Source organism: Barbus barbus (genome assembly GCF_936440315.1).
Source record: "Barbus barbus genome assembly, chromosome: 45".
Taxonomy (NCBI): Eukaryota; Metazoa; Chordata; class Actinopteri; order Cypriniformes; family Cyprinidae; genus Barbus; species Barbus barbus.
Genome location: NC_136723.1, coordinates 23,784,655 through 23,804,110, shown reverse-complemented (window position 1 = coordinate 23,804,110; position 19,456 = coordinate 23,784,655). Strand labels below are relative to the sequence as shown.

The 19,456-nt window shown below is 38.0% G+C and overlaps 1 protein-coding gene across 2 annotated transcripts; it reads right to left on the bottom strand.

Moving 5' to 3' along the window:
• Positions 1 to 381: 381 nt before the first annotated feature.
• LOC306864145 (arrestin domain-containing protein 3-like) lies at positions 382 to 6,279 on the bottom strand. Of its 2 annotated transcripts, none has more exons than XM_079407882.1 (8): positions 5,816 to 6,279; positions 4,004 to 4,085; positions 3,773 to 3,920; positions 3,566 to 3,668; positions 3,217 to 3,473; positions 2,976 to 3,132; positions 2,590 to 2,732; positions 382 to 2,497 (listed from the first exon to the last, which is right to left on the bottom strand). In XM_079407882.1, the coding sequence occupies exons 1-8, from the start codon at positions 6,093 to 6,095 to the stop codon at positions 2,429 to 2,431; spliced, it is 1,239 nt and encodes a 412-aa protein (XP_079264008.1). In that variant the 5' UTR covers positions 6,096 to 6,279; the 3' UTR covers positions 382 to 2,428. The 2 variants fall into 2 exon arrangements, with proteins under 2 accessions (XP_079264008.1, XP_079264009.1); XM_079407883.1 differs by having other exon boundaries at positions 795 to 2,497; positions 4,004 to 4,779; positions 5,816 to 6,269.
• Positions 6,280 to 19,456: the final 13,177 nt, after the last annotated feature.

Below are 19,456 nucleotides of genomic sequence, written 5' to 3'. Positions count from 1 at the left end.
CCGAATTTAATTGACATTTCCAGCTGTAAACTTGAGCATTTTACACTCCATTTACAGCAATGAGCTCTAATGAGCTGAAGAGATCCAGTTTTATCCCTGAGCAGCGGAGGGAAAGTAGGTTAGTGGTCCACTTACAGCTCTTGGGAGCAAACATCTGCTCCGTTTGAGCCTGGGAAGAGGAGTGGAAAATATGAAGCGTTCCATAGCGCACATGAGGTCTGTGTGGGCACAGACAACGAACTCCTTGTGTTCGGTCGGCATCTGGTCCTTAGATGGCCTGTCTGCTGGAATGCCAAGAGAATGGAAAGGAAAAGACGTTTCCTCTGAAGGGAAGCTGAAGCTTGTGAAGCCAAACGACGATGATGAAGTAGAATCATGAAAATGTTCACAAATCTGTATTTTTATTCTTTGGAGGTTGTTTTGCATACAATTTAGATGCAAACGTAATGTAAATGTTGGTGGTGAAAAGTTGCACAATGAAGTCTGTCAACACAGGGAACTGGTAAAAGATCTCGCCTCGGGATATGCAACACCTGTCTGTCTATTTGCGCTTTGTGTTGTTTTAATCCCATCATGTTTAACCAATCTGGGTCATAGTTCTAAACATGGCAAAGCACATGATGTAACCACCATGTCTGGATCTTTTTGCACTTTTGACATGCAATAGCCTTGACTATGATATATAACCTCATTTTCACTTTGTCAAAGTAATTTGTTGCCAGGAGTTTTTGTCTGAACATGTAGGAACACCTGTGTTCTAACAAGTAATGAAAGAAAAACTAAATTTTAGTTTTTGTATAAAATGCCATATTTATTTAAACAGACTGGAGCAAAAACAGGCAAACATACATGTTTGTTTTTTTTGTTTTTTTGCTGTGACATCGTATATAGATAACCTACAAAATGGTACAAAAGTTAGAAACAAGCCAAGAATACAAAACTATGTGGAAACACACTGAAAACACAGCGGATATTGCACCGTTCGACTTGGGAGTAGCTTAATACCCATTTCACCCATCGACCCCTGAAATGGAAAACAATGGAAGCCAGTTTAATTAGCTCTGGACCAGCCTGACTGAAGAGTAACGTTGCTTCCTATATGCAGTATGCATTACATGTTCAGTCTTTATGAGGGTTCTTTAATTCCCTGGAAGTGCATGTTTGAGAATGTTCTCGTAGTATCTAAAATAAAATAATAGAAAAAACAAACAAACAAAAAACACAATTATCACCATGACCCAAAACACAAACAAAGTAAGGATGCATACAGTTCACAAAGTACATAGTCCCTTTTTAGTTATAGGTAAATGTCAGCACAGCGCACAAAATCAGCCATAAACAGTGATAAAAACAAACATGGTTTTTGTGCCAAGGCCACAGAGATTGTTTCATTAGTCCAAACGTGTAGCTAGTAACTCTAGTTTGTCTGTTAACAGCACATTTATGTAAACAAACATAGCTAAAATCACATGTAAACGTCAGAGCATATGTTTGTCAAACTTGTGCATCATATTAGCCAAGCTTCGGTATACACTTTGAATGCAATCGATGAAAAGTGCTAGCTGTTGTTGAACAAAAAAAGGCCTACGCCAACAGGCCACAGTCAGAAGAGAAGGAAAAAAGAGAGTCTAATTAGCTCCTAGTTGTACATATTGGAGTGCAGTTCTCTGCGTATATTGTAACAGCGCGAGCAGGAGGACTGATTCAGGAATGTCTTGCATCTCGATGAGAGTCCTCTTCGTTCGCCGTCAATGGTCTCTTTTCTTTCGCCACTTGAATCAGTGCCATGTTCAGTTTGATGCTCTCACAGTTTCTTTCAAGCAGAAAGGCAACGTGGCATGTCAGAATCCCATCCATAATGCTTTGCAGCAGGTCTTGTTGTATCCACATCTACAGTTTCCAACATTCTTAAAACGTTTCAAGAAAATCAATGTGGTAAAGCCACTTCTTTTAAGTCAAGAAATGACAAACATTTGACAAGACTGTCTTTGTTCTGTTAGAGCGGATGCAGGATGGTTGGAGTTATTTGTTGCTCTTAGAATAATGATCACCAAAAACTCTTGGTCTGATCATTCAAATAAGTGAAGAATCACTTCCAAAACGAGGCTGGAGATGTTTGGACACTGTTCTCACACTTAGTGGTGTTGCATTTAATCCATCTTGGTGTCAAGGGCACAGTTTTACTCCGACAAATCTTGTATGTACTCTTTTCACCAAGGACGGAGGGGGAAGGGAGTCACTCAAGATCTTCAGCGGATTTTAGGGGCCGCTGAGCTGGACTCGACTTGGATTGGGAGTGTTTCCTGGAGGATATCTATCTGAGCACCAAGATGGCTACTCATGCCTCCTCATGAAGGAAGAACAAACCCCAGTTGAGGTTGTAGAGTTAAGAGATCCCTGACAGCATTGGTCAGGTGTGGTCACTCGTTCAGCGGGATGGACAGGTCTCTGGTCTCCTGTCCATTGAGCCGCACACCTGCTCAGGATGGGGATCAACCTATCAAGGGAGAAGAGCAAGGTCTGAGAACCCAGGATCTCAAATGCATTGGCAAGACAGAAGATACAAAAAAATCTGGGAACTCAACACACCTCAGAATACAGAGGTGGAGGCTGGAAGCGGAACTCATGGATGTAAGCGTAAAGCGGTCCTTCAATCTCATCCCTCACAGCTGGGAGCTCCAAGTTGTTCTGTCGCTCCTCATCGGTGATGATTTCAGAGTAGCTTGGTGGAGCTAGAAGAGTTGAGGACAAAGCCAACAATTAGACCAAAAAAGGACTTCTAAACTGATTGTTTAATGTCAAACAGTCGTGAAGTATCTTAAGTAATGGGGCTCAATCCTACTCCTAGAGATCTGCCTTTGGATTAACTGGAGACTCTGAGAAGTAAACTCTAAAAGAAGGTGGTCCTCAAGGAGCAGGACTGAGTACCCATAATCTAAAGGATCTAGGTAACAAGTTTAGGATTTGTGCCATACCTTCAGGTCTCTCAGGCAATCCCAACCAGCTCATAACCATGCCGCACTGACTGCTGACAGAAGAGGTGCGACTGCCGAAGGAGTGGAGGGAAATGGTGCCGATCACCAAGGGCAGGTTCAGGGTCAAGTTGACAGCTCGAGGGATGTCCACATACACCTGTCGAGAAGCAAGAGATTAGTTACATGGCAGATATTGGCATGCAGTTTGCTTTGTCACGAATCAAACAGATTGTAGACTCACCATAAGTGAATATTCCACATGGATGATGCTGCAGTCCAGAATGGATGGTGATATGGGTGGGATCTTCAGCATCTTGCCGTCCCAAGTCTCACTCTTGCCAGGGGGTAGAGGATCTCCGCGGAGGTTAGCTACGAGTTGTTTGATCTCCTTGACCTTCCCTTTGGCAAAGAAGGTTTGGGTTTGGTAGATGGCTGCCTTTGGCACGACCACACGAGAAGAACAGTTTTCAATCTCTGCGAAGATCTGAATGGACTCTCCTGCAAAGAAAACCAACCAAATTCATTCACCCTGAACGATAAAACTTTCGTATTAGCTAACTGTCCACCAACAAGCAGGTTTATCATCTCACCTGGAGTGTAGCCCTTCCTCTCAATTTTGGCACTTAGTGATACAGGCCCTGAGGTGCAGAACCAGCAGCAAAGGGTTTTGTCCTTTGTGCCAGCCTGGGGAGACTACAAATGAAAAAGTGACAATATATGAACCTCTGAAATCATACAAGAGCTCAAGCAAAAATCCAGTTTTACATTACATTAGGCTTCAAATGGTTTTCTCTTACCAGTAACAATGGAGTGTTGATGTCAATGTGCTCAAAGACGGTGAACTCCTTCTTGGTTTTCATGGGCAGGAGCCATGGCCTATGAAGCTCCGCCTTCACCCAGTACCGTACGCTGCCGTGTTTGCCTTCAAAGGATGTCGCCAAAGGCCTAGAAAGAGACATGAAAAAATAATGTCAGCGTTTCAGTCGATACATTATATATGCGTATAATCAGTCAGGAGAGTTACTTACGTCTGGGGCAGTTCGAGGCTGAAGGGAAACTCGTGTCGTCCTGAGTGAAGAACGGTGAAGCCCTCGTCACAGCTGTCATCATCTAAAACAAAGGAGAATAAAACTCGATATACCAATATACCATACCTGTAATATTCCTCAAGAATCCTAAACACAAGACAAAGACACGACCCACATTGTCTCAGTGCTTCAATGAATATAGGAATATAACATACAAAATTACAAAACAATATCAGCATAAGAATGTTTTAGAAGAATGAGCAAACTGTCCATAATTTGGTATAGTATGTTTTTATGCTTTTCAAAAGAAAAAGGGTGAACCTTTATCACTAAAACCTTAAATATATGAACATACAAACAAAATAACTAGTTAAAAATGCACAACAACAAAAATGAATATAGGAATATTTGGTCTTTCAGCATTGTTTTTGATGTATTTTCATAGTTTTTGTTCATTCTTTTACTTCCACCTCAGCAGTTCCACAGACTGGTGTAAATAACTATGGCCATAAATAAATACAGGAATCTTCAATTAACATGTTTTTTTAATGTATTTAATATCTCCCTTGTTTTATCGCCACCTCAGCATTTCCACAGCCTGCTGTAAATAACTATGAGCCTGAAGGCAGCCAAGAGCTAGAGAGGACCGGACTGAACCGGCGCGAGCAGCCTCTCTCAAGCCGGATTTCCTCGTGCATATGTTACTAGTCGGCTCCTGATTGGCTGAGCAAGGGAGTTTTTCTCTTGAATACGCCCCCATAAGGAAGCCACGTGTACTGCAGCATGGTTTAGGTGTGGAAGAAAATGAAAGACACGTTTTAAAAAAAATACTCAAGACGAAAATAAATACATGTTTGACTTTGTTTATTAGTAGAAAAGACTTCATTACAGAAACTCAATATTTACTTTAATGGTTGTTACAGAGGACATCAAATTCAGTTTACAACATACCTCAAAATATGACATTGTAGAACATAAACACATGGAACATTTATGTGACAAACTTTTACAGTTGACTCATGATAACCAGTGGCATAGGAAGCGAATTCATTTGTTTTTCTTGCTATTACAGTTTCCTTATTTAAAAGAATGAATTCGAAGAATGAAAATTACATTTTAATGGACTTTCAATCAGTCCTGCATTGTTGCGAATAAGTTGCGTCGCAGTCTTGACACTTGGGCAAAGATATGATATCACCGGGGGCCCACGAGCACTTCCACCAATCAGCGAAGAGATAGGATTGACCTCAACCAATCAGCGAGCAGAGGCTCGGTCCGCACAACCCCCAGTCTCCACCAGTTTCTGAACAGGTTTAAACCGCTTCTAACAAAGGCTACAAACTTACTAGAACCGTCTATGAAACAAAATGTAACTTATATATAAAAAAACGCATGTCAGGATATGATTACATAGTGAATATCGATATAAAAAACGTGTATCGCAGATAAAAGTAAAATATTAACTGGTTGATTTGGACAGAAGGGCTTGTTGTTTCTAAGCTCTGGTGTTCAAACAAACAACTTCATTTAAGCATTCACTTTGCTGGATGATGATTCATAATCTAATTCAAGATGCTTGTTTTTACATTTAATCCCAGTATTACTGAAATAAACTCTTTGGTAGCGAGGAAGACGTTTCAGCCAAGCATCATCTGCATAAAGAAATCTTGTATTGCTGGTTTCTCTCTGCCTATGCCAGTGGATTAAACTGTTCAGAGTGCAAACTCAATGGAATATTTGCAAGCAAACAAAAGACACAATGTAAGGAGCATCTGTCATAAATAAAAGGTGCTTGATTAAAATGCTCCTTACCTCTATCATGTCCAATAAGGACGTCTCTGTGGTTTAAATACTCCACTTCTTCAGTGAAATTCTGTGTGTAGGCAGTGTTGGATCCAGCATTACGAGATTCAGTCCAGCGAACTTTCGCCAGTCCCTTGGCGTGAATGTTCAAAGATTTCACGCGGATTTCTCCGGTAACTTCAATGATCACCCGACCTGAGACATAGTCCCCACTGGCAAAGACAGGGACATTACTGTCATTGAGACAGTCGTAGCTGACAAAGAAGTTTTTCACCTTTCCGAGCACCATGGTGGAAATCTTACTGAGCTGTAAGATATGTCAAATAAAAAGAGCGAATCATCTATCAGATGTTTCTAGGAAAGAGGTTTTGCCGTGCAGAAGGGCTGCAGGCGGGTTCAGTGCTATACCTGTCTGTTATTCATTGAGTTTTATTGTAACTGCATGTGAAGATGCAGCTGTATCTCTGCGCTCTGGCTCGGACTCTGCTTTAATACCTCCGTCTGGTGGAAAAACAACCGGACTGCGCATGCGCAATCGATAAGGCTGCTGCTGCTGCTCCCTTCTTCCGCCTTCCTATGCTTCAGTGTCTGTTTTATTGTTTAGAAGTAGCCTATCTTCACAAACTCGTACATCCAGGAGTTTTACTAATAAACTACTGACTGCCTAATATTACGCGTACATTATAACAGGATGAAATACTGCAGAGTGCTGTGAGAAAACAGTGAAACAAAATGAATCCAAATGTACACTTGTTCATGCGTTGTTGGCATCTAATACAGAAGTGAAACTATGCTTAATTAAATTTGAATGTACTCGCATGAATGAAATCACTCTTTATAAAACGATTTTAGACTGATGTAGGAAGTATTAAGAGTTAAGCTAAATTAAAATAAAAAAACCTAATAGATGGCTGTATTGTTAATTGATGTTTTCATATCATGGATTGTTTTAGTGTTTTGTTAAATCTCATCATTTCAAGCATTTCATAGTTTCTCCCGTGGCTCTTCACTGCCACCTGCCTGATAAATGTGGTTATTTTTTGCTTCAGACTTTGGCAGAACAGGTTGAATCTTATGTACTTTAATATTTAGTATTTTTTAACGATATGCTATTTACACTGTGCAAATAGCTATAGATTCTATTTACACTGTTAAAATAGCAATATGTTCCGCTGTTAATACTACTTATTGCAAATAGTGGCGATTATCTGCACCTCAGTACTGTAGTACATTATAAAACAGTACGCAATAATAATGTATTGAGTGTAAATTATAGTTTTAATTCAAATTATTAAATGGACGCCACCTTATTGGGACAACAAAGCCCTCCCTACGTTTACCCTAAGCCTACCCGATGCTTTTATTTTCAGCTTTTTGATTATTTCCTTCATTTTTATTTAAAATAAATGCCTTTCCGATGCGATATGAGATTTGAAATGGGAGAAAAAAAAAAGTTCGGCAAAAGGCGGGTTCGAACTCGGGCCGATCGCGTCAAAAAGCATGTGCCTTACCATCTCCACCAGTGGTTCTCAATTCAGAGCAGGGGCCCCCAGGACTGGAATTGAGAACCACTGATCTACACCACTGAAACTGATGCTAAAGAAGCCTCTGTTTTTAGTTTTGACTAACCCAATCACATGTTGGTGGGCGGAGTTAGTATAAATAGCCTTTGCCAAAAAGGCCAGCTGTTTGCATTTAGTGTAAATAGACACTCCGTTTTTTTGGAAAATGAAATGAAATATTTATATATATATATTATATATTATAAATTAAATATTATAAATTTTTATTAAAATGAAAACTAAAAGAATTTCAAATCACATGAGCCAATATTTTATTCACAATAGAACATAAATATCATATCAAATGTTTAAACATTGAGAAATTTTATGCACAAAATGAGCTCATTTCAAATTTGATGCCTGCTACAGGTCTCAAAATAGTTGGGAGGGGGGCATGTTTACCATGGTGTAGCATCTCCTCTCCTTTTCAAAATAGTTTGATGACGTCTGGGCATCGAGGTTATGAGTTTCTGGAGTTTTGGTGTTGGAATTTGGTCCCATTCTTACCTGATATAGGTGTCAAGCTGCTGAAGAGTTTGTGGTCGTCTTTGACATATTTTTCGTTTAATGATGCGCCAAATTTTCTCTATAGGTGAAAGATCTGGACTGTAGGCAGGCCAATTCAGCACCCAGAGTCTTCTACTACGAAGCCATGCTTTTATAATAGCTGCAGTATGTGGTTTTGCATTGTCCTGCTGAAATACACAAGGCCTTCCCTAAAATAGACGTCGTCTGGAGGGGAGCATATGTTGCTCTAAAAACCTTTATATACTTTTCAGCATTCATAGTGCCTTCCAAAACATGCAAACCATACCTTTAGAGATGCTGGATTTTGAACTGAACGCTGATAACACACTGGAAGGTCTCCCTTCTCTTTAGCCCAGAGGACACGGTGTCATGATTTCCAACAAGAATGTCAAATTTGGACTCGTCTGACCATAGAACACTTTTCCACTTTGAAACAGTTCATTTTAAATGAGCCTTGGCCCACAGGACATGAAGGCGCTTCTGGACCATGTTTACATATGGCTTCCTTTTTCCTTTTTGCATGATAGAGCTTTAGTTGGCATCTGCAGATGGCAGAAGTATTCCTGGGCCCATTTAGTAATGTCAATGACAGACTCAAGCCGATGAGTGATGCAGTGTCGTCTGAGGGCCGAAGACCACAGGCATCCAACAAAGGTCTTCGGACTTGTCCCTTACGCACAGAGATTTCTCCAGTTTCTGAATCTTTTGATTATGTTATACACTGTAGATGATGAGATTGGCAAAGCCTTTGCAATTTGACGTTGAGGAATGTTGTTTTTAAAGAATTCCACAATCTTTTTACACACTCTTTCATAGCTTGGAGAGCCTCTGCCCATCTTTAGTTCTGAGAGACTCTGCCTCTCTAAGACATCCCTTTTATAGCTAATCATGTTACAGACCTGATGTCAATTAACTTATTTAGTTGCTAGATATTCTCCCAGCTGAATTATTTCAAAATGTCTTGCTTTTTCAGCCCTTTGTTGCCCCCGTCCCAACTATTTTGAGACCTGTAGCAGACATCAAATTTGAAATGAGCTCATTTTGTGCATAAAATTAGAAAATTTCTCAGTTTAAACATTTGTTATGTTATCTATGCTCTATTGTGGATAAAATGTTGGCTCATGTGATTTGAAAGTCTTTTAGTTTTCATTTTATTCAAATTTAAAAAACGTCCAAACATTTCAGGAATTCGGGTTGTAAGTATGTTAAATGCATAAATGTAAATACATCGTGGGAAAGAAGAGAAAATGTTGAAGCTAAATTATCTTTGTGAAATTTTTGTGTTTTTTACATTTTCTTATTATATTTTTATTATGTTTGTAAATCTGCCTTATACAGAATACTACAAAATACTTCAGCTGAAGAAAACAAGAAGAGTAGCTGCCATGACCAATGTTATTTTAGTATTATTTACATAGTATTATAGCATTTATTCATATATATATATATATATATATATATATATATATATATATATATATATATATATTTCAGTTTGGTTTTAATTTTAGTTTAAGTTTTAGTAATTTTGCTATATGCCTTTGGCATTTTTATTAGTTTTTAGTTTTTTTTTTTTTTATATTTCTAGCTTTTTAACTTCAGTTTTAGTTAATTTAGTACTTCAACTTACATTTATTTCAGTTAGTTACCAAGGCAACAATTCAAATTTGAATTTAAAGTTTTTTAAGTTTACATTTTATATATGTATGGCAGTATATATATATATATATATATATATATATATATAATGTGACGAGTCGGCTGCCTCCCCCCTGTCCATCATCACCACCCCGTCCCATATTCGCCACCCTTCACCAGGCTCCCGACAGGAGTGGGTGTGTGAGAGAGGAGGGGCGCTGAAACAGCCAGGGCTGGCGGCGTGTGATGAGGCGCACCTGACGTGAATAGAGCCTCATCACCGCCGCCGTTAAATGCCGAACGCGCCTCTCCTCGTGAGACCGGTCTCTTCCCGTGCATGCACGCTGGTGTCCTCGTGGGTCCAGGAAGGGAGCGTCGAGTATGAGGGGCAGGCCGTGCCGTTCTAAGGCTCAGCAGGAGAAGGAGAAGGAGCAGTCTACCCTTCCGTCGCCGTCAGACCGTGTCAAATTTTGAATGGGATTGATAGGGAGGGCAGACGATAGTCCCGCGGCGACGTCACGGCGACGTCACTGTAGAACCAATCTTAGGCGGCGACGTGACGGCGGCGTACGTGAGAAATTTACATAAAAAATGACGTGTGATTGGTACGTCTGAACTATGTACGTCGCATTCCATGACGCCTGATACATACGTCGTCTCTATGTACGTCGCATTCCATGACGCCTGATACATACAGATTTTACAGTAATTGGTTAACTAACAAGTGACAATAATCCATAAGAATTCTACATTTATTTCATGTATTATGTATGTGTGTGTGTGTGTATTGGCTGTTATGTTAGTGTTGAAGTGAATAAATTAAACATGTTTTGAACTTATTTGAAGGCATTATTTTAAGTTGGATGCTATGGCCCTAATTTTTCTTTCTTTTTTGTTCCTTCGTGATCTTGCCTGAATTTTCTTTAAGTCTTTTAACATTTTCTTCAACATTAAATGTGGTGCAGAACAAGTTATTCTGGGAAAACATTCTTGGTTTCATGTATATAGCTTATCTATTTTGGAAAATAAGAGTTTACAAAAAGTGAAACAGTAAAAAGTTGATGGTAGAAAGGATTTTTATTATTATTATTAAATTTGTTACAACAAATTAATACTAACATGGTAACTTCTGACCAAAAAGAGGAGCAGTTATAATAGATGTATGAATTTCTGATGCTCAGGAGGAGAACAGCAAATTCTGAACCAGGGGTTGTCAGCTATGGTCTTCAAGGTCCACTTTCCTGCAGAGTTTAGCTCCAACCCTAATCAGTTGAGAACTCCTGGTTTAGAATTTGCTGTTCTCCTCCTGAACTATTATAATTGTATTTTGGCATTATAACCACTGCTCTAAATCAGTGGTTTTCAATCCTGGTCCTGGGGACCCACCGCTCTGCACATTTTGCAAGTCTCCCTTATTTCCAGGATTGAAAGCCACTGCTCTAAATCATCAGCAATTTCAACAGCAACCTGAAGGCTTGGATATTAACCTTGTCCACTAGATGGAGCTATAATATAAGGAATCGTTTTAGTCTAATATTATTAATTTGTATTAACTTTGAATGGAAATAAATGCATTGATTTATGTAACTTGTGTATTGACAGTGTAATTTTATATAGTCCATTTACATGTAAGTTTGTGAAATGTGAATCACTAATATTTGATGGTGGAAAAATAGAGAGTGCTGAAAGGTGTATGTCAGATAAGGGAGAGATACAAAATGTGCAGACTCCAAAACATGAATTGGAACCCCTCCTGCACTACAACAGTGGGTGAAAGAAATAACCAAAAAGATCATAATTTGTATAGACAAGGGGTCTCCAGCCCTGCTCCTGAAGAGCTACTACAGCCTTCAGCTCCAACACTGCTCCAACACACCTGTCTGTAATTATCATGCAACCCTCAACACCTTGATAACTGCCTCAACACCTAATTCAAGTATTAATAGTTAATTATCTATTTCATGTTCTGTTTGGCTCAGAATTGTCTAGAAATTGTATTAATGACTGTTTTATTAAAAGCAAATCGTTTTATTTTACTGTAATGCAATCTCTTGAGTTAGTAAGGACGTATTCATTGGCAGGTAAATGTGAAAAGGTAGCCAAAGGAAAGTTTTATATATATATAGGCATGAAAGTAAATTGGTAAGACTGAGATGAAGTTAATAAAACAATGTGAAAAGTAGATGGCAGAAAGAAAAAATGGTTTTATAACATCCAAAGAAATGCTGGTAAATAGAGTAACAAGCAGAAATAGAAAGGAACATTCAATTATTTACTTAGATTTGATTATACATTTAGTACCTTTGGAAAAATGAGAAAACATTAGACAGGAAAATGGGTACACTGTGTTCAAGAAAAAACTGCAGGTTATGATGAAACTTCCATAGGCTAATAGCCTACATTGAATATCAATATCAAAAGGAGAATATCAATTTACAATTTAAAAAAAAAAACATAGGAAAAAACACAAGAAAACATAAATATGTACAGCTGAGCTGTACAGTAAATATTAATGGTTTCAAGAGTTTTCACAATTTCTCTGCAATGAACCATTGTTTATTTTAAGAAATCTCAATAATCATATTTTTGAGGGACATGGAAAAGTCTTCCATAAGTCTCCTTTTAATTTTTATTTTCCAAAGAAGCAAAAAAAAGAAATACTTGTTTGGGACAATATAAACAATCCTATCCCTTTAACCCTCTGGTACTGTTCTGTTCAACAGAGTTGAGTTTGAGGCAAAACCATTTACGGTCCTTCTATTATTTTATTCTATGCTTGGTACTTTTTTTCTACAATAACTTGCATTTGGGAATGCGGACAAAACTTGTGCTGTTGAAATTATTTGTAGCAACTTAAAAACATAGCCAGCAACACATGAGAATGCATCAATATATTTATAAATAAATGGTTAAGGTTTCAAAATAAAACTTTAAACTGTTGCTGTAGTATTTCTATCATAAATATGTGGCCAAACATTACAGAGTAAATGCAATTAATCATTAGATAAACAATGGTTTGCTGGTGATGTAAAGTTTAACAACAATCGTCAGGCCGTCTGCTGGCATTTCTTATAATACATAAAATACGTAAGTTTATTGTTTATACATTTTGATACTTTATTTCAACCAATTATTATTGCCGCTTTATTACATGTATTTAATTGGTACTAAAAGATATTGTTCACTTATCTTAATTACCAAAAATATATAAATAAAATCTTCAGCAGATGATTAACAAAATAATCATTACTGATAGCCCTAGTTAAAACAATTGAAAATGAACCTGCATTGTTTTGAAATTTGTGATTAGAATAGTATTTTTGTCATATATTTTGCCATTGTTGATTTCTTGAAAATAATAGGCTATTAAAATGACTTAATCTCCTGAAAAGAATATTGCATATAGTCGTGAGCTAATGTAGGCTATTCACACATTGTATAGTCAGTTGTGTTAATTAAAATTCTTACCACCATCAAAAGTAAAAACTCAGAATGACATATCCCAGAATATTTTGTGTATAGATTATAATTATTAATTGTGTTTATATTTGAAGTTGTTGTAAATAGCTGTGAACATAACATAAAATTGCGACTTTGATGGTGTATAATTTGTCATTAATCTCCAAGAGAATGCAAATGAAGTATTTTTTTAATTATTATGTTTGTAAAAAGTACAGAGATGACATCAATGACATACAAGTTTGTATGCAATACACAATTAGTATCAAGGATATAGTCAATGTCATCAGAACACAGGAAAGTAAAATAAAAAAGTTAATGATTGATAAAGAAAGTAAGAAAACTTGGGGAAAAAAACACATGAGGGTAAGATACTAATTTATTGTGGTGGCAAAGTACTCCTTCTCCGGCGTTGGTGTCACGCGTCTGTGTTGCGACGTACTCCTTCTCCGGCGTTGGTGTCACGCGTCTGTGTTGCGACGTACTCCTTCTCACACGTAAAAACTACACGACTGCCGACTTTGGTTGGTAATCCATGGCACGGTGCACCCCCCATACGTCGAGGAGGACTGCCGCACCCGTTAGGCGGCTGACGGGCCAGGATGCCGGGCCGCCGAATCCCCCAGAAGCGCCGGGATGCCCGAAGATGGACGAAGCCGCGCAAGAGACGCCGCCGCCACTCGCTCCCGGCCCCGAGAGGGGAGCGCGTGCGGCCACCGGACTCCGCCCCTTCCCTGGACCCTTCCCTCCTGAACACTGCCCTCCTGCACAGCCCCGCAGCACGACGAGGACACCAGATCCCCGTTTATTTTGGACACTTTTCCCCCTTTGGACACTTTATTTTGATATATTGTTTAATAAAAACCTCTCCGAGGCTTGACGCCACGCCCACTGTGTCTGTCGTTGGCTCCTCCCGCCACAATATATATATATATATATATATATATATATATTTTTTTTTTTTTTACGTATTTTTATTAGTTTTGCATTACACAATATAAACAAAGCAATACATGAAATAATAATAAAAATAATAATAACAAAAGAAAAACACACTTTTAAGAACAATTAGGGCATATAGGCAGTTTCAGTGCAGTGGAAAATTAAACAAGCACTCAATAGTGGGCATGCAGCATACTAATTATTATATTGCTGGTCAGAGTCAACATTACACTGGGCCATATGATCTAGAAATGGTTGCCATATACTGTAACAATTTATCAAGATTAGCCATAACTTCATGCCAGACTCTTTCCATGTGCAATATTCCAGTAAGAAAAGTTAACCACATCTTAAACTGAGGAACAATATCCGATTTCCACACCCTTTGAATGACAATCTTAGTTATAAGTATTCCATCAATAATGGTACTTTGTACAGAGACATTGTGGTCCAACAGAATATAAATATAACGTGATGTCCGTATCAGGCGGAAAAACACAACTATACATGTTAGAAAACCACTTACTATATCACACCAAAAATCGTAATGTTTCGGACGTGTCCAAAAGAGATGGATCAGAGAGCCTTCTGTAGATTTACACGGGTCACAAATAGGAGAAACAGTAGAAAACAATTCTATGCAATTTAGATTTGGAATGGTGCAGTATGCATCTCCTTGAATAGAATTAACTGATGCCAAATGATCTTTTCATCTTTGTACAATGACCAATTATTTAATCTAAAATACACATTTCTTTGAACATAAAACTTATGTAAAAGTCCATATTATTTGTCAAATACTCAACAGCAGATGGCGGCAAAGCTCTATTCAAACTCATAAACTTGATACATTATTTAACATTGCCAACATAAATTTAAGCAAAACTGTTTCATGCATGCTAAAAGTAATGATAAATTTAAGTTATTCCCAACTATTGCATGGTCCCTGGAGGTGTAATATGGACAATACATATGTCATTTCCATAGACAGTATTTTAATTGTCCCATATTTTACAGCACAAACTCTATCAATCAGATGTAAAAGGTAAAGCATATATTCTTTTTCAAAGGACCCTATTCGTTTACGAGAATAAAGATTCTGGAACAATTTCGTCAAGTAATTGATTCTATTCAGATCAATTCTCATTGGATGACCATTATAGCTCAAGACAAAGACCCTTTCAGGCAAAGTCCTGTCATACTAAAACAATGGCCATGACTGAGATGATGGATCCATTTCTACCTTTCCCACTCTTCGTTTTATGTAATTCACTGAATGATCTTATCAATTCCATCCTCCAGAGCAGGGACAGGTCTGCTCTCTCCGGGTCAGAGGTCACCATCAGAGTTCAAAGGTCAAATGTATTATTTAAATTGAAGACCTTACGAAACGCTGATGGATACGGATAGATTTTATCACAATATTATTACACTGTTGGCTCTTAAATGATTGAAAGATATTTCTAATTATAATTTAAGTGAAGCATCCACACACACTGACTAATGTAGGCGAATGAAGATTTTACAAATTTACAGCACTTATACTTTTACCAATGTATTTTTAATCTATATCACAAATTTATATTATAACTTTTAATTTATAACAATTAATTTACTTGATTTTTAGCAGTCGGTTCAGTGCCTCGCGAAAGCATAAAGCTTCTTGGCTTAGGCTGGTATAGAGTGCGTGTGTGTGTGTGTGTGTGTGTGTGTTTAAGAGCCATGATGTAATGTGAAGACTCAAGTCTTTCCCACACTTGGAGAGGGATCCCTGACAGCCTGGGAAACTAAAAGCTTCCATCTGTTCAACAGGTCAACAGAGGGTCCTGTGACCTTTGACACAGATTTGTCCCCCAGTAAACATGAAGGTCCAAGCTGTTGACAGAGTGGTAAACGATACAGACCAGTTCTGTGTAATCTCATCTGAGTCAGACTTATCTGATATTCTGTTGACAGGTCGTACATCTAATTTGTCAACAAAGAGAAAAAATAACAAATTATTTGGTAATTACATAACTTTTTTGATTTATGAAACACCCAGCCCAACATGAACTTTTCAAACTGCACTTAACTGTGCTTTTCACACTTGAAATAATCTTGCTTCATTTCCTAAACCATGGATTAATGTTGATTCTTATTTGCATATTTGCCATGTCAGTGCCATTCAGAATGGACTTTTCGGTGGACTGTCATGGTGAACATAAAGAACAATCGCTTCTTAACTCCATCACCATTTAACATTTTTCCAATCAAACGCTAAAATGAATGTATAACGCCTCTATTTCAGTGATTGGGTGTCTGTTGCTACCCATAACACTAAGCACCTCATAAGGGCTGATAAATTGACTGCACTGCGCTGGTTCTCGTGGTTCTAAACACCGCTTCTGATCCCGGCGCAAAGAACGTTTCACTCATATAATGTGAGCCCGGTCTCATGAAAATGCGTAGGCTATAAATAGTACGCGAAATAAAAACGAAAACCCGTGGTATTGATAAGCAAAATTGGACTTTGGCGTATATATTTGTAAGTCACTGGATAAAAGCGTCTGCTAAATGACTAAATAATAATAATAATATGATACGCACGTGTTTGGCGTGCATATAATACGCAGTTTTTGCGTACATATGATGCATCTACCCCACAACCCTAATCATACCCATCGCGTAGCATATACACGCCAAAGTCCATTTTTTGTGCATCAATACGAGTTTTCGTTTTTATTTGGCGTACTATTTATACGCACTTTCATGAGATCGGGTTGGTAATGTAGTATCGGGGTTAGCACCACTTTTTACCCGGGGTTATAGCTTTGCTTTTGCGGTGCCAACTTTGTACAATATGAAACGGAGCAGTGTTAGAATGTTACGAGTAGATGCTTAAACAATTCAAACTCACGTGCTTTAGACAGCGCGCGCCGCATTTAAATCGGTGGGTGGTGTGCTGCACTCCTGTATGCAAATAAGAGCGTTAACCCGGGGTTTAGCAGTGTGAAACGTCAGTTTATGAATACCCAGGATTAATTGTTATCCCTGTCTAAATTATGAGCAGTGTGAAAACAAGAAACCCCAGGATTCCCTTTACCCAGGGTTTAGAATGACCCAGGGTTAATTATTTCGAGTGTATAAACCTCTTCCACACTGGATATGTTTGGCACTGCAATACAGGGTTTCATAACCCTGGGTAAAAAGCTGTACTAACCATGTGAAAGCACCTTTACCCCGGGGTTAAAAGTGAGGTTTAGAATGACGATAACCCGGGGTTAAGGCCTGAATTCATTCAGGGGGAAGAAGAAACTGTTTTGCTCTTATACATTTACAGTACGTAAAATCCATTCTGGAAAAACTTGATAATACAGTCTGGAATATATAATAGTCTATAAGAATAAATTTATATAAACAGGTCTCATGCTGCATTCATCCCATTAGTGATGCAGACACTGCAGATATGCAAATGAGAATGTTAACCCATAGGAATATACAGTGTGAATGTAAAGTATGAGCAGTGTGAAACATGAAGCAATTAACCCAGGACTTCGTTTAGCCGGGTTTAGAATAATAGGGTAAATGTCGAACGTCACCTGACCAAACCAGAAAACAGGTCTCAGCACATCTGCTTGTCGGCGAACATGTTAACAGCAGTATGAACTTATGGTGATATCCATGTACTTTTAAGGTAATCAATTAACCTAGCTATTTGTTTTTTTTTTTATTGTTGGCATTTTATTCAACGTTAATATCCAAATGTTAGTGAAAAGAAGAATAAAAATAGGTATCAATCTACATATGTGATGGACATCAGTGATGCTCATCTTTGGTATCTCCTTTTAAGACATCTTGAGGAAAACAGCTCCATATTTAAAGAAGCAAAAGATGCATGGCCTGTTTTACAGAATACAAAGGTTTGTTGAACTTAACTCCTATTACATAGAACTATTTTCAAGCTTTTGACTGTGTTTAATGGTGGTATGATGAGGTCTTAACCCTTTATGGAAACTCCCTTCATTGGCAGTCAAGGACCCTCATATGCAGACAATCAATACTCTTATATACTGATCACAGGGATACCTGAATCTCAAAGCTTAGTGAGCTCTAGAAGACAGCAAGATGTTTATTTTCCTACCAGTTATACTAAGTACCTGTTACACACAGTGACTGATTCAACACTAATCAATATTTCACAATCAGTCCAGGCTATCAGAAATAAATGAGTTACATCTGGAAATGTGACACACAGATCAAGGGCCGTATAATGGAGGCCCTGGCCTGTATTGCTTTATATCATCCAGGTGTGCTCTCACACTTGCAGATGTGCTGGAGTCTCTCAGAGATCCAGCTGCACGCATTTGGCTTCCAAATAGCTCAGTCCTTCCAGAGGTCATGAAGGTCACACATCTGCATGTGAAATGCAATGGCCTTTGACACAACCCGCTGCCCCTGAGCCTCTGTGGCCCTTTTATTACATAAAGTGCCAGCGCTGGTGTCGACTGCTGCGATTTACACACCTGACATTTGCTTGATATTTGTTACTTTATGGTCCTAGTGCAAACATTTATTATAATATTTATTTATTATATAAAATATATAGATCTTATATAATATTTTTTTAAATATGTTTTTATTACAAATTTGCTATTCCTGTCAGAAATGTGTAGAAAAATTAAGATAATAATGTTTAAATATCATTCTAGCACATTGTTTTTGGAGTAGTGACCCTACTTTTGACCTCTGACCCTGGGCTTTGTCCTTGTCTTTGCTCATTGTATCGCTATGACCCTTTAACCTGCTGCTCCTACAACCTGTTCACAAACATGCCACTGATCACGTGACTCTGCTCCATCCAGAGCCTTGAGGTTCACCAGCAACTCAAAGCAAAACGTTGACCCTTGAACTCACTGAATTATGCATGAGAAGAATAGTTGCTGCTGGAGGTGCAATCACTGTTATTAATAATATCTTTAGACTATAGCTGCACCTTGGCTGTTTATATTTATAGGCAAGACACTACAGGTGAATAGGATAACACTTTTACACTAATAGATCACTGTCCCATGTTGATTAATCACAGTACATTAAGACACTTGTTTTGTATTACAAGTTTCCTAAAAGGTTATGTTTAAATATGCAAATTAGACATGATCTAATTAAATATGCGCTAATTTGCATACATTTCCAGAATAGAAATCCAAACATTGGATAAAGCCAGTTTCAAAATTCTTGTTTCATTTTGATCTCATATTAAATGTTTTGCACCGAGGGGGTTTTGGATCTCTCTTTTTATCGCTCCATAAATAAGAAAAACTGAAAAACTGTCAGAAAGCAAATATAACCTTTCATCATATTATTATTAGTAATAAATTGTTATAGGCAAATTATGTATTAACAAACACCTCTGTGAAATCCTTCAGATGGGGAAAAAATAGCCCAAATATCAAAATTGACTAGTCCCTGAAAAAAAAAAAAAATTTTTTTTTAAGTAATAAATTTTTATTTTGACACTAGGTGGCAGTCCTTCTATTTTTCT

Excerpts from the sequence above, each read along its gene's own strand:
- LOC306864145 (XM_079407882.1), bottom strand. The coding sequence starts at position 6,095 with ATGGTGCTCGGAAAGGTGAAAAACTTCTTTGTCAGCTACGACTGTCTC. Across the intron at positions 3,474-3,565 it reads GAGGAAGGGCTACACTCCAG|GAGAGTCCATTCAGATCTTC; the intron begins GTGAGATGATAA and ends TTTTCTTTGCAG. Across the intron at positions 3,133-3,216 it reads ATGTGGAATATTCACTTATG|GTGTATGTGGACATCCCTCG; the intron begins GTGAGTCTACAA and ends GCTTCTCGACAG.